General features: G+C 44.5%; 1 protein-coding gene across 1 annotated transcript; it reads left to right on the top strand.

Annotated features, from left to right (window-relative positions):
* The first annotated feature begins 1,102 nt into the window (after positions 1 to 1,102).
* LOC137561709 (transmembrane O-methyltransferase homolog) lies at positions 1,103 to 11,686 on the top strand. The gene is made up of 4 exons (XM_068273053.1): positions 1,103 to 1,262; positions 3,787 to 4,052; positions 5,792 to 5,988; positions 11,343 to 11,686. The coding sequence occupies exons 2-4, from the start codon at positions 3,800 to 3,802 to the stop codon at positions 11,625 to 11,627; spliced, it is 735 nt and encodes a 244-aa protein (XP_068129154.1). The 5' UTR covers positions 1,103 to 1,262; positions 3,787 to 3,799; the 3' UTR covers positions 11,628 to 11,686.
* Positions 11,687 to 15,861: the final 4,175 nt, after the last annotated feature.

Raw genomic sequence — 15,861 nt, 5'->3', positions numbered from 1 at the left:
CCCTGGGTGGCGGCGGCAAAGTGGCACCCCCAGGACTGCGTAACGCCGATTGGCGGCAGCACCTGGGCGACTGATTAGCCGGGGATCACGTGCAGAGATGCGCATGCATCTGGCGGCATTAGGCTCCGCCCACCCACGACGTCAACCTGCTGGCCAATTAGCAGCGCCGGCAGGTTGTTAACCCCCGATCTGCCGCATACAAAGTGTAAAATACACTTTGTTAAGCTAACAAAGTGAGAGGGATATGTTTATTTAGTTTTAAACAATACCAGTTGCCTGGCAGCACTGCTGATCTATTTGGCTGCTGTAGTGTCTGCATGACACCAGAAACAAGCATGCAGCTAATCTTGTCAGATCCGACAAGAATGTCAGAAACGCCTGATCTGCTGCATGCATGTTCACGGTCTATGGCTAAAGGTATCAAGGTGCCCATACACTTATAGATTTGCAGCCGATTCGACCATAGGATAGATTCCTGTCTAATGTGTGCCACACGCTAGGAACAGATTTCCAATAGATTTCAGTATGAAATTAATTGAAAATCCATCAAAATGCAGCGTTGCACTATTCGATCCAATGCAATCCTATGTCCCATCGATGTGCCACCAGCAGCCGATCGACCTAGAAATTACGTCCTATCGATTGCTCGCTACGGGCGTCCCTCCCATTGAGGCACCACAACTCCCAGCATGCCCCTATAGAAGAACCACAGCTTCCTGCATGCCCCCATACAGGCACCACAGCACCCAGTATGCCCACATAGAGGAACCACAGCACCAAGAATAATCCTGATTGATGCACCGCAGCTCCCAGCATGCCTGCCATTGAAGCACCACAGCTGTCTTTGCCTGTGGACATCTGGGGCACCCCAGAATAGGTCCGGGGCACTTGCCACTGATCTTTGAGGCTAGCAACGCCACTGTCACCTAACATTCAGCAACTTATATATTGTGTTATTTTGGGTCACCTTATGCAGGGATAAAATGTAAAGACATAAATTGAATTGGGCATGTTATTTTGCGCAGGATGAGATGGACATGCAGGAAGTGCTGTGGACTCAGGCGTTCATTCCTGAGAGGAGAGGAGGCTTTACAGCTAATCCACTGGTAATGATGAGCTGAGCCTGGACACGCCCTCCTCTGCACATTGGCCATACATTGTACTGACAACAGTACATAACAGGTATGGTGTGTTTTGTCAGGACACTTCCTGCTTCTCTCAGACAACCTTATCCTTGTGACACCGGCTTAGTCGTCTTCATGGTAAGATTGTCTGTTTCTCAGCAGCATTAGGCGAGAATACAGGGAACTAATATTCCAAACTGTATATTTGAAGCCTCGTTCACACGGTTGATTAACGTTGGCTGAGGAGACCGATAAAAGCCACCTCAGCCGATAATCAGGCGTCTGTACAGGGGCACCCGATCCCCGGCGCGAAAGCGATCTTCCCGGCAAATCAACTCGTCTCCCACCCACAACAGCCGATAACTTTGTGCACGCTGCCCCCCGCCCACTGCATGACATCACGCACGCGTCGTCCCTCCTCCCCTATGCATAGCAACAGAACGCGTCGTCCACTACACAGCAGCCCAGTGATATTGCCCAAGGGGATCGGGTTAAGCATGATACAAGCATATATGAATGCACACATTTCTCTCTTGGCAGATACCCCTTAACATATAAGAATTGGCTAGGACAGCTGAAGTGAGAGGGGATATGGAGGCTGCAATTTTATTTACTTATAAACAATGCATATTGCCTGGCTGTCCTGCTGATCCTCTGTTTCTAATGCTTTTAGCCATGGACCCTGAACAAGCATGCAGATGGCTGGCTGAAGTCTGGCTGCGTTTGCCACGTGTGATTCAGACTCTACTAGTGTTGAAGACCAGCAGGACAGCCAGTCATCTGGTATTTTTTTTTAAACGAAATAAATATGGCAGCCTCCATATACCTCTCATTACAGTTGTCCTATTAAAGGGAACCTAAACTGAGAAGGATGTGTATTTTTCCTTTTAAAATAATACCAGTTGTCTGACTCTCCTACTGATCTTGAGTCACTAATACTTTCAGCCACAGCCCCTGAACAAGCATGCAGATCAGGTGCTCTGACTGAAGTCATACTGGATTAGTTGCATGCTTGTTTCAGGTGTGTGATTCAGCCACTACTGCAGCCAAAGAGATCATTTGGACTACCAGGCAGCTGGTATTGTTTAAAAGAAAACATCCATATCCCTCTCAGTAAAGGTTCCCTTTAAGGAATCCAAGCATCTATTTATCAAAATATATAAAATGAACTACCCCATGGGAGTTTTGTAAATGGATAGTGCTATGGGGGAGGTGGCAGGCATTACTTACCTTTATGGAGGCTGCTCCCTAGTGCTCCATCATTATACTGGTATACAACTTTTCCAAAGCAGAGTCGTAGCTGGGGGGGGGGGACATATGTGCCTGGGGTGAGTGTGCACATCACGACCTCTGCACCCCCACGTGCCCCTGGTTCTCTCCCCCCTCTGTAAAAGAGTGCAGAAGCATTAACTGCAGCAGTAAAAGCGGGGCACATTTGGCTATCTATAGGGGAGAAGGAGGCACATCTGGATATCTATAGGGGGCACATCTGTCTATCTAAACAGCATTTGTACATTTGACTCCACCCATGACTACGACTACATTGTGATGTGTGGTCATGCCCATGTTGTCCAGAAGGGGGTGCAAAAACTGTCTTTGTCCCCAGGAGCTGAAAACCCTAGCTATGCTTCTGCTCCAAAGAGACACGCCGCTACAAGTTTAGCACCCGCATCGTTGTCCAAGGACTACCGGTAAATGTCCCAGCATGCATTGCAGCAATTAGGGACACCTGACACCGTCGAGAACTTCAATATGCGGCACCTGCATGTCTCCCTGGAGAAGATGGATTCTGCTAAAAGATGGGGAGCCCCCTCCCCCGTGAAGGGAAGTAATTCCTGCCAACCCCCCACGGCATACTCCATTTACAAACCGCCCTTATGAGGTTTGTTTTAGGCCACTTTCACACATACCACAATTTTGTGCATCACGTTACTCTCCTTGCCGTTCCCCCGCTGCTCCCACGAGTCTCTATGAGACTGGTCACAGTACCTGTGGTGTGACATGATACAACAGAATTGCTTTGTGTGATGCAGACTCTGAAGTGCGTTGCCGAGCGGTATCACTTGGCATACAAATGCATTGGAGTCACTGGCACCACAGCAGTAACAGTGCAGCGCGCATGTGCAGATCATACAAAATTCAGTGACGTACTTCCTGTCCAGCACGGAGCACACCACTGAGTGGGGCGGAGCTATGCAAATGTCCCCGTCGGCGCACTCTGCTGCAGGGTGATTTAAACACGAAATGGTGTGTGAGGCGATTGTACTGCGGCGGGCTCTCATGCGGCAGGAAAATTGCACCGCACGTGTGAAACTAGCTTAGATATTTTGATAAATAGGGCCATGGAAGTATGCCAGAGCTAAAATCTGTGAGTTGTCAACCCTTTTTATCACTTTCCTGCTTTCAGAAGCCATTTACTGCCCTGGAAGTGTTTTATGGCTGCAATTCCTTATCCCTTAGGGTTACACTATAGTCTGACCCGGTCTGGACACAGACAGAAACTGGCACTTGCATACCTGATTTTTAACTCTTTCAGGCAGAGAAAGAAAAAAAGGAACACAGCATAGTTATCTGTGTGCTTGGCACTGTACGTACCTATGTCTATCTCATCTTGTCACCTCGGAAGTCCTTTAAGTTTGACTTTATTTTCCCTCTCTCCTAGCTGACCACCCCTCATGGCTTCGGTTTACTCAGCCCTTGCTCTTGGAATCTTGGGGCCTCTGTGCGCTGGAGCAGCCTGGATCTTCTACAGACGCCACGGTCAGCCACGGGGCAGGAGAACCATAGATAAGAAGACTCAGCAGGCCCTCCGCCGCTATGTGCTGCTGGAGTCCACCCATGGGAAGCCACACAGCGTTCTCAAAACCTTCAGGGAATACACCAAGCAGAACCACCTGGTCAGGGAGATGATGTTCTCTCCAGAACAAGGTACATGTTGCAGTACTAGTGGCCATGTCGCACTTGAGAATGCTACTGGTTGCAACTACTAAAGGTTCGGGCGCACATTCCATGAAACTCAGCTGAGGCAACCAGTGTAATGAGCAGGGCCAGGCCGAGGCATAGGCTGGAGAGGCTCCAGCCTCAGGGCGCAGTGTAGGAGGGGGCGCACAATTCATTCAGCTGTCATTCCTAATTGTGTATGAAGCAGAAAGAAATAAGAAAAGGGGATACATAGCAGTGCCTGCAAGCCAGATAACTAGCTATTAAGGTGTTGGGGAGGTTGTGGGCCCTGTGGCCCTCTTAGTCTAATAGCAATCCGTGTGTGACAGCTGGAGTGGGAGGGATGGAGGGGCGCACTTTGGTGTCTCAGCCTTGGGTGCTGGAGGACCTTGTCCCTGCTCTGGTAATGGGTAAGGGCTCTGCCTCTGAACAGGTGACCTGAGTTCAAATCTCGGCTCTTCCTGTTCAGTAAGCCAGCACCTATTTATTAAGGAATCCTTGAACTAGACTCCATAACACTGCTACTGCCTACAGAGCATACCCTAGTGGCTACAGCTCAAGCGCATTGAGTCTGCCAGGAGAAAAGCGCAATATAAATGTTATTTGTCTCATCTAGCTTTAGCACTCCTTACAGTTACGGTAAAAAATAAGTAACCTTTGTGAATCAACCCCCTAGTGTGTTATGATGACTCTGATACATCTGCGAGAGATTTGGCATGTTGAATCGTCTTTCACAACATTATTTTCTCTTCATCGCTCCAAACCTTCAGACGTGTGCCACACATTGGGTTTGATTCACAAAGCTTACTTATTTTTAACCTTAACTGTAAGGAGTGCTAACGCATAGGTAACACAAATAAGGAGAAATAATTAATGAGATAAATAGATAAGGAGAGCTAAACCATGAGTTTTGTGAAATAAGGAGAGCTAAACCATGAGTTATGTTAAATAAGGAGAGCTAAACCATGAGTTAAGTTAGATAAGGAGAGGTAAATCATGAGTTAAGTCATTTAAGGAGAGATAAATTGGGAGTTAATAAATAAGATGATATAATTTAACAGAATCAGGCCCATTGTCCTTCTGCTCCCCTCCATGGTGACTGACAGCCTACAGGCTAACAACATGTCTGTACAGCCTTGACCGCAAATTACGACTCGAGGGATCACAGCAGGGTGCAGTAATCTAAAAGCGTGTATGAGGCCTAAAGAGGAACTGCAACCCAGGATTGAACATCATCCTAAACAGTAGTCGATACCCCCATTTTTTTCGAATTACCTTTCCTCGAATAGATCATCAGGGACTTCTGTGTCACTGATGCTGTGTTGAAACCCCTCCCACAGTGTGATGTCAGAGCCATGGCCCTGGTAGTTTGTGTCTTTGAACCTTGTTGCATTGTGGGAAATAGCGGCCTTTTCCAACTGCCAAGCGATATCTCCCTCTGTGCATAGAACTCTCAGTAACGATCATTCCGTACAGATCACCTGGTACAACTAAATGTCACCACCAGTGATACATTTCAGAATGTAAATCAGGGAGAGGAAAGATTTTACAATGGCCAAACACTGACTAAATTATGTATAAATGAATTATGTAAGAAAAAAACATTTTCTTTATTATGGTATTTTCACTACAGTTATTCTTTAATTTTTTGTCATTTTCTGAAATAAGAACAGTGTTTGAACGGAGATTTAGTTTTCTTAATTTCTGTTATTATTGACTTTTAACAGATATTTACCTGGAAGAGGCAGTGAGGGAGTGTTCCCCAACAATGGCCCTTGTGCTGGGTACTCAGTGTGGTTATTCTGCCATTAGGCTGCTGTCTCTACTGCCCCCTGGTGGGAGAGTATATGCTGTAGAAGAAGATGATACTATATTGGAATCAGCAGAAGAAATGATCTTGGTTTCTGGATACAAGAATCATCAGGTATTTTTTTTTCAATGCATTTAAAGGGAACCTGAAGTGAGTGGAGGCTGCCATATTTATTTCCTGTTAAAAAGTACCAGTTGCCTGGCAGTCCTGCTGATCTCTTTATCTACAATAGAGTCGGAATCACACACCTGAAACAAGCATGCAGCTAATCCAGTTAAACTTCAGTTGGAGACATCTGATCTGCATGCTTGTTTAGGGTCTATGGCTGGAAGTATTAGAGGCATAGAACTCTGGTGGGATTCCTGGTGGTCGTAAGTTGCCTCCAAGTATCTGAAGATGAGAGAGACCAGGAGCCCAATGGCGCAATATCCTCTGTACAAACTGGTGTATTAAAGGGAACCAGAGATGAACGTTTCACACAAAATAAACATATCAGTCGATAGCTTGTAAAGAATAAATGCTCTACCTGATAATTTTGCCGCTCTGGTGTGCCTTTTTTAGTGTTTTTTTATCCATTATTGCTCCAGGAAAAATCAAATATGGCCGCCGGCTCATATCCCTTCTCCTTCCGGGTTATGAGTTGTTCTGGATGTGCTGTCTAGGCTATATGAGACTATGCTGCTATCTAGGCTAAATGCAGCCTTTCATCTGTGTGCTTTCATTTTGGTATGATGTGCAGCTGCCTGTAGGAAGTGTCTCTCATAGGAATGAAACTGCAGTCATCATCAGTATCTATCTATGCAGAGTGCACACAGAGCACACAGGGATCATATTGCAGCCACAGAGCTTCCCTCTCAGCAGGAGCAGCCCCTCCTATGTCATCACGGCTCTCAGTATGCAAAGCAGGAAATCTGAGCCAGGAGGTGGCAGGCTTGGGCTTGAAAAGACTCCACAGAAGAGTGACTCAGCTATAATGATTCCAGGTCAAACCTAGACTGAGCCAGTCGGGGATTCTTATCACAGCTGCTAATAGACTAATTAAGCAGATAACAATGAAACTAAAAGCAGGGTAGGTGTTTACTGTCATGTTCCCACTGATACATGTAATAAAATACATTAGGGTGCTTAGTCTCTGGTTCTCTTTAAATAGTAGATATAATCTCAAGGGTGGGTTGCAACACTTGTAACCACCATCAGAGCCTGCGGGAAAATAACCGTCCCTGCTCGGTTTCCCAGGTCTGTTGCGCAGGTACTGGTTGGTCGCACTCCTTGGGTTATTGGAAACACGAGGTTTGCAATATTGGTCCCGAGGGGTCAAAACTAAACTAGAAATACTGTTGAGATGTGTATGAATAAAATTTATACCTATCGGTACCTATCATGGTTTGTCCTTGAGAGAGGTAAGATTTAACTACTTCCAATTTACATACACAATTATTATTAGATATCCAGAGCACCTCCAACAGTATTTCTGGATTAGAGGCAGTGGGTCAGCTGGACAGCCAGGCAATCTGATACATTCATTTTCTTTTAAACAATGCAGCCTCCATATTCCTATTACTTCAGGGGTGTTTTGAGCATTTTGCCACCTCATTATATATGTAAATACTTAAACTTTATCGATTCTACACTCATGACCAAGCAGTTTGTCATCTGCATTTGTATGTTCTCATCATGAGTCTGATTAAGAAGTCCACATTTTGGCAAATACCTTTTTTTCAGATGGCAAATTACTGGTCATGTGGTCTGTGTGGCGGTTTCTAAAATTCCTTAGGATTACCTCACTGGGAGTGTCCATGTTTGATCTCCTACCTCATACTAATGAGCTACTCTTTAACTCTACCCTTTTGAGTGTTTCATGGGAAGTAAGGGAATGTAACTCCAAAACATGGACCCAACTCGCCAAAAGCTTGATTGAGCCCCCAAATCGAATAGAATTTTGGACTCTGGACCCCCTGTGGAGGCTGATGTCTTAGTAGTTATGCCTCCGACAGCTCAGGCCTGTAGTCTTGTGTGCACCACACAGATATAGCTGGCTGGACTCTTCTTAGGTTAACTAGACAAAACCATGTTTTTAGTTTTATTCTACATTTATAGATATCTTGAGTCATGGGTGCGTGACATGTAGAACAATGGCCTGAAGTCATAGCATTGTTCTCACTATCCACTAACTAGAGTGCCGTGACCCATTCCTTCAGAGTTGGACAAGTGACAGGGGTGTTACCGTACTTTAGTTAACTGTCTCCATGTGCAACATTGGTTGTGTCATTTTTGTTCTGTAATCCTGATTGGTTATTTGATGTGCACTTGTTGCTAAATGATTGGTTGAATGGGATCTCTGTATGTATAAAACCATGAAAACCTTTCCATAAACATGAATTCAGAATATCCAACATACGTTATATAAGATAAATGTGAACAAAAGGAACTGTAGGAGGCACCTAAAGATATTCTATTTTCTAAAGGTGGCCACTAATGATCCAATCTTTTTCATCCAATTTGACCAAATCTATGTAGTAGAAAGGTAAACTGAGTAAATATTTTGAATGGATAATTTAGGCAGTCCATTATATTACATAGAAATAGTAAGATTGGATGAAGAAGATTGGATCATTAGTGGCCAGCTTAAAGAGAATCTGTATTGTTAAAATCGCACAAAAGTAAACATACCAGTGCGTTAGAGGACATCTCCTATTACCCTCTGTCACAATTTCGCCGCTCCTCGCCGCATTAGAAGTGGTTAAAAACAGTTTTTAAAAGTTTGTTTATAAACAAACAAAATGGCCACCAAAACAGGAAGTAGGTTGATGTACAGTATGTCCACACATAGAAAATACATCCATACACAAGCAGGCTGTATACAGCCTTCCTTTTGAATCTCAAGAGATCATTTGTGTGTTTCTTTCCCCCTGTTCTCATGCACTGAAGTTTCAGGCTGCTTGTTTCTTCCTGCAAACAGCTTTGCCCTTGTCTGTAATTCTTCAGTATGTGAAAGCCCAGCCAGCTCAGAGGATGATTTATCCAGCTTGTAAAAGATAAGAGAGAAGCTGCTATAATCTAAATAACACACAGGCAGTGTGCATAGAGGGGCCTGGAAGGGGGAGTTCATAGCAGAACCACAACACTGAAGAACTTGGCAGCCTTCCAGACACAGGCCGACAAGTCTGACAGGGGAAATATACATTGATTTATTACAGAGACAGTGATAGTATAAAGTGCTGCAGTAAGCCAGAACACATTAGAATAGCTTTTGGAGCTTGTAGGATGATAAAAAACAGGATGCAATTTTTGTTACGGAGTCTCTTTAAGGAGTAGATTTTGTCTTACCTCCATAAAAGAACAAACCAATTGGGTAGATACATTTTAATGATGCAGTACCGCGGTTCATGGGCACTGGCCCGCTTCCTGAGGTCAATAACAAGTGCCTTGGTCTGCAGCAGTTGCGGTTGTGGCCGCCTCTTATTGTGTATACTGTATATACTTGAGTATAAGTCTATAAATTTAGGTCCAATTCGCTTCATAAAAGTATAGAGGTCGACTTATACACGAGTCACAGGCAACACTGAGCACACTGATTAATGTGTGTACTAATAGTGACATTCCGATTGGCAGCAATTTACCCATTTGAAAGTGATACTATGAGGAAAGGAAATGTCAAGAAAACACATGTCTGAAAGTCCTGGCCACATCAATGAACAAGGAAAGGGGCAGGGGGGAAATGCTGGGCTGCGTAAATGGCTGCAATACTGTATGCAGTGCAGTCATTAACCCCTCCTGGTCCACAAGTGCAGCTGTTAACTTTGCTGGATAGACTTATACTTGAGTCAATAAAACTTTCCAGCTTAAGAGGGTTGAATATTGGAGTCGACTTATATACGAGGTCGACTTGTATTCGAGTATATACAGTAAGATAATATATGAAATAAAAGTGAGACTGTGACACTCACAACCCAGCATGCTGTCAGTGGTAAAGAATCCCCTCTCCTCCCGGTTGACCTGGAACAACTACTGCCTCCTGATCCGGTGTGCTCCGTAATGTATAATGAAGGAAGATGCAGTCTGAAGGAAGAGAGGTCACAATTGCAGCCTGTTTATTGTAGTTCATGAGTAAGAGCAAAGAAATCTCAAGACAGGGCAAAATGGAGCAGGGAAATTTGGCCGCACCTTGGGCTGCCATAGCGGAGCTCAGACAGTAATTTGGGCGCTGTGAAAAGATGGAGCCTAACTTACTATAAAAACGTTGCAACAGCTGGCAGCCGAATAACCTCTTTCTCCTGAGTCCATGGCGGCCTGGAGGGGAAATAGTAATTAACCCCCGTCAGGACTTTTGTAGGAGCGGGGTGAGAAGTTTTTTGGCTTCACCCTGCGCCATTTTTGCGTGTATGCAAGACATCTTGCTGATTTCTATCAAAGGACAACTCCACACACATTAGGAGAAGTGCCAACGCCTTCATGTGAACGAGCATGTTATACACATGAAACCGCCATCATGAACCACTTTTACGTACCCCTCTCTATGGCTCAAGAAATACACTTTTCCTAATGTGTGGAGTATGATAGAAAACATCAAGATTACTTTTGCTCTTACTTGTGGAGTACAATAAATAAACACACTGCAACTGTAGCCAGATGCTGCGCGCTGGGGTGTAACTACAGGGGAGAAGCCTCTGCAATCACAGATGGGCCAATAGCTGGGAGGGGGACCCCAATTACTAACCTTCCCTTCCTTCAATAAAGGGGTCCTTCCTCAGATGAGGTGTTTTTGTGGCTACACTTGTTATGGCAAGACAAGACAAGACAAATAACATTTATATCGCGCTTTTCTTCTGGCGGACTCAAATCGCCAAAGCTGCAGCCACTAGGACGCGCTCTATAGGCAGTAGCAGTGTTAGGGAGACTTGCCTAAGGTCTCCTACTGAATAGGTGCTGGCTTACTGAACAGGCAGAGCCGAGAGTCGAACCCTGGTCGCCTGTGTCAGAGGCAGAACCCTTAACCATTACACCATCCAGCCACTGTATTTTTATGGATGTGAAGATTACGATGTCCATACTAGTGGACATAGTTATCTTCAAGATGGGCCCCAGGCTGCGGGGGTCACTAAGAGGAGGCAAGAGTGTTAACATGCCCCATGAAAGTTTTGCTGGGGGCGGGGGGGGGGCATCATTTGTAGTTACGTCACTGGGTGCACGACTTCTTTGATCGAGACTAGCTAACATATATGTGTGTGTGAGTTTCTGTTCTCCTGGGCCTGTGGAGTTCTGAGGGTAGGAGAGACGATTTAGGCCAATTTTTCCTTTAGCTCGGAGAACAAACTTAGGTATTTTTTTTACAAAAGGACCTCATATATCTGGCGTGATAATTAGCTGCCCATAAATTTAAGATGTCTCTCCATATGTACTTAATCATCCAGATCTGGATTCTGACCAGACTAGTTATATAATCGTCTACCTGTGTTTCTGTCTTCCAGTTCTCATTGTTGTGTAAGGATCCAGTAGATGCCATCCTTGCCCTTCATCACCAGTTTGGCCAGAAGAAGGTGGATTTGGTAATAATAGACTGTGATAAGTATATTCCGAGCTTCAAAGCTTTGACCGAGGCTGGACTCCTTTATCCCGGAACCTTAATACTTCTCCATAACATCAACCACTCAACAGCCAAGGAATTTGTGGACCATCTTGAAAATGCTGAACATTATAGAGTTGTGGATGGTTGCCTGGGACTAATAAAAGTACAACATGTTGGACCAAGCTAGCAAAAAACTGAAAGCACATGCAAATAAAGCAGCACAAAATGGTTGTGGTGATAAGCAAACTTCTCTTCCTATCATATCACACGTTTCAGTGTTTTATGAACATAGCCAAACAGAGAAAGAAGCCCTCGGTCTAAGAGCACCATTGTCCACCACAATGTACTTATTGGTATAGGAAACTTTGTTCATAACGTATTACAGATCACTAGAAAATGGGTTCTTTACAACAGAATTACCTCAGGCCCATGCACGATTAAAAATACATATAAACACAAACGGACCCCTTTACCATTCGTCCCATCATTGCCTGCGTTACATCTATAGATGTGGCATTGTCCACCGGAAGGGGCTCATTGAACATTCAGTTGAGGATAAATTATCGTCCTGTGATTTTTGAGAAGATCCCAATCCTATTCGTAGAAACAGGGATGATTTTAAAGTAAACTGAAGTGAGCTAAAAACAAAAAAGCTAGATACCTAAGTAGAGGCGAGACGCGGGGATGTCCTTATGCATAACATGCGCCAAATCTAAATATATAAAATTGCATGTATGTATGTGTATCTATGTGTCGCGATCACTCGAAAACATCTTGACCGATTTCAACTAAACTTGGTATACAGGTTCCTTACTACCTGGGATGATATGTTCTGGGGGTCTCGCGTCCCCCCTGCACACCTGGGCGGAGCTACAAACAGCAAATCAGATTCCACCCATTCATGTCAATGGAACAAATGTTAAAGGCTGCCATTCTCACAATAATGAAGCCAGAGTCCCCAAACTTAGCACAGTTGGTCACTTGGTGACTGAGGTTACAAATCCAGGAAAAGTGGGCAGAACATAAAACAGCCAATCAAATGTCAGCCATTTATTTTCAATAGGAAAATGTAAACTGCAGCCATTCTTAGACTGTTAATCGCAGGGTATTCAAACTTGGCACACTTGGTCAGTGGGAGAATGATATTAAGATTTTGGAAAGTGGGTGGAGCCTAAAACAGCCAATCACAATTAACCTATTGATTTTCAAAGGAAATATTTAAACTTCTGCCTTTCTTACACTGTTAATGTCAGAGGCTTCAAACTTGCACCAGTCGGTCATTGGGTGACTGGGGTTTAAATTCACCAAAGGGGCGGAGTCACAAACAGCCAATCAGATTTCTTTGGTGGATAAACTGCTTCCATTCACACATTTTTTATGCCAGGTACCCGAAAGCTCACAAACGTAGTCATTGAGTGACTGTGTGTCAAGGTTACAAAAAGTGGGCAGAGCCAACAACAAAATTCACTGGGAAAATATAAATTGCAGACATTCATACACAGTTAATGGCAGGATTCTCAATCTTTACACAGTTGGTCACTGGGTGACTGGGATTAATATTCAGGATAGTGGGTGAAGCCTACAACAGCCAATCAAAATTCACCTATTGATTTTCACAGAGAATATTTACATTGCTGCCATTCTTACACTGTTAATCGGGTGTTGAGCCTACAATAGCCAATCAAAAACAGCTATTGAATTTCAAGGGGAATATTTACATTGCTGCCATTCTTACACTCTTAATGGCAGAGGCCTCAAACCTGGTTCAGTCGGTCATCGGGTGACAGGTTAACATTCTGAAAAGGGGCAGAGCCACAAACAGACAATCAGATTTGTTTAATTTCATTGGGAAAATTTTAATTATTGATGCCAAGGACCACAAAGCTCACAAACTTGGTTATTGAGTGACTGTGTGTCAAGGTTAGAAAAAGTAGGCGGAGCCAATAACTACATTTTTTTACATGGGAAAATAAAACCTGCAGCCATTCTTACACGGTTAATGGCAGGGTTCTCAAACTTGACACAGTTGGTCACTGGGTGATTGGGATTAATATTCAGGAAAGTGGGTGAAGCCTACAACAGCCAATCAAAATTCACCTATTGATTTTCACAGGGAATATTTACATTGCTGTCATTCTTACACTGTTAATCGGGTGTTGTGCAATCATTCCATATCAGGGGAGGGGACGCACATGCTCACAAGTTTGTGTCAGGCATTAAAAAATCTAGAACCAGCCCTGAAGTCTGGTGACTGGTACAGTTTAAGAGATGTAGTTATTCTCTGGCATCTGTAAGGTTAGTTGCAGCAGAAATCGGCAGAGTCAGCTGTGTCCTCGCTGACCTCAGCTGTCACTGACATCCTCGACAACACTGATAATTGCCAGCCAAGCATGGCAGATATCAAAGGCCGTGTACAGGAAGCGGCTGGGGGCGGCTGCTGTCCTCTGGCCATAGGAAAAGAGAAGAGATAGGCTGCTGGGAGTGGAGGATCATCACTCATCAGCATTTTCATACAGGACATTAATCCTGTGTGCTTCAATGAATATTTCCACAGAGTTTCCTGACCATCAGGATGACAGGTAATGTGCCGATTCTGGACTAAATCCCTTCCGAATTCCACAGGCAGAGATGCCAGTGGCTCCTGAATTAAAGGAGAAGTCCCAGTTCTTGCACACGTGTCTCTATAAACATTTGCCACGTAAAGTATCGTTTTTGAGTTTTGAGGAATTATCCAGAAAAAGGATCTCCCATTTAGCATGTGAAGCCCCGTCCTATCTTAGCAGTATTGTTCCGTGTTAGCCATCAGTAAAAGCAAGAAGTTTTGAATCTGGAGGATTCCACTTCTTAGCTAACTTAAAAGAAGGCTAATAAGCCTTCTTCAGACTAATTTCTAACATCTTGTCAGCGTTCAGGAAATTACATCTTATATACATGCAGACTGTGAGTCTCAGTCATGTAAGGATTGAGTAAACAAAATGTTGTATCTATTTGTTGTAAATTACCTAACATCCTCTCAAGACCCCAGGGGCGTAGCAATAGGGGGTGCAGCGGTAGCGACCGCATCGGGGTCCTTGGGCCAGAGGGGCCCCGAATGGCCCTCCCTCAACTACAGTATTAGCTCTATATTGGTCCTGTGCTCATAATAATCATTTATATATATACTTTGAATAGTGGTAATCATTAACAAACTATTCCCCATCCCCTTCTTGCACCTCTGACATTGTAGTTGCCATTGGCAGCTTTTAGTGCGCCGTTTCAATTGCTATGTATAGAGTGCATGGGGGGCCCCATTGTAAAACTTGCATCGGGGCCCACAGCTCCTTAGCTACGCCACTGCAAGACCCTGTTTTTAATGTACTGTTGCACTTAAAGTGAACCTTAAAGTGCACCTGAGATGGGGCCACAGCATAAAAACATACATACCTGGAGCTTCCTCCAACCCCCTCCGGCTTGATCACTCCCACGCTGTCCTCTTCTGGCTCCCCGTTCACCCGCAACTGGCCTCCGATTTTTTTTAATTTTATTTTTTCATTTTAGATTTACTTATGTTTGCAAAACAATCTAGGTATCTCCGTTTGATGTTTGCATGTATATAGCTGTCTGTTCCAACATCATGTCACCATACAGGATTGAGCTGACACCCAAGAGAGCTGGTGTACTGGAATATTACACATGGAAAAAGGGGCTGTACATGGAATTGGAGGCAGGGGCGTAACAATAGCCATTAACATAACCATCGCATGAGGCTAAGGGGGGGCACTCCTGTCAGCACATGCAGAGTAGTGGCAGCAGAGCGTCAGACGTTACTTGCCTCCTGCAGCATGACAGGTCCTCCTCACTCCACTTCTGTGAAGCCACGTCTGGCAGCCAATCACCATGCAGCTCACGATGCCTGTCACATGACAAGAGCTGCATGGTGATTGGCTGACAAGTGCAGAGCTATACTGAAGACGTTACCAAAGAAGACCTGTACCAGTGCCTGAAGCAGGTAATGCATCACACCGTGCTAATGTCGCTCTGCATTTGCTGATGGGTTGGTTCCCCTAACCCTGTCCCCTCAAGGAAATGGGGGCAGGGGGGCTGGAAGGTGGGGGCTGGAGGACCATTAGATTGTAGTTATACCCCTGATTGGAGGGGAGCTGCTGTACATGGTTGAGATGGTTCTATCTATAGAAAGGGGATCTGAATGGTAAATAAAATCAAGTTTAGTTTTATTGTTTCACTTATGATATCTTCACCAGAGATATTTGAAATTCTCTGGAATTTTTTTAACTTCTCTGGTGGTATGATTATTTCCGGATCGTAGCGTCTATAAGCGGTGCAATTTTTTCACAAGCTTTTAGACCCTAAAAGCAGGAAAAAAACAAAGACTCACTTCCCTGGGATCCAGCACTGCAATTCTCCCTCCGTCCTCCAGGTGG

Source organism: Hyperolius riggenbachi, chromosome 3 (genome assembly GCF_040937935.1).
Source record: "Hyperolius riggenbachi isolate aHypRig1 chromosome 3, aHypRig1.pri, whole genome shotgun sequence".
NCBI classification, from domain to species: domain Eukaryota; kingdom Metazoa; phylum Chordata; class Amphibia; order Anura; family Hyperoliidae; genus Hyperolius; species Hyperolius riggenbachi.
This window is presented reverse-complemented; position numbering and strand designations above follow the sequence as displayed.

Bases quoted from the DNA above. Each gene is read 5' to 3' on its own strand.
- LOC137561709 (XM_068273053.1), top strand. From the start codon at position 3,800: ATGGCTTCGGTTTACTCAGCCCTTGCTCTTGGAATCTTGGGGCCTCTG. The intron at 4,053-5,791 runs GTACATGTTGCA...GACTTTTAACAG, and splicing joins GATGTTCTCTCCAGAACAAG to ATATTTACCTGGAAGAGGCA. The intron at 5,989-11,342 runs GTATTTTTTTTT...TCTGTCTTCCAG, and splicing joins CTGGATACAAGAATCATCAG to TTCTCATTGTTGTGTAAGGA.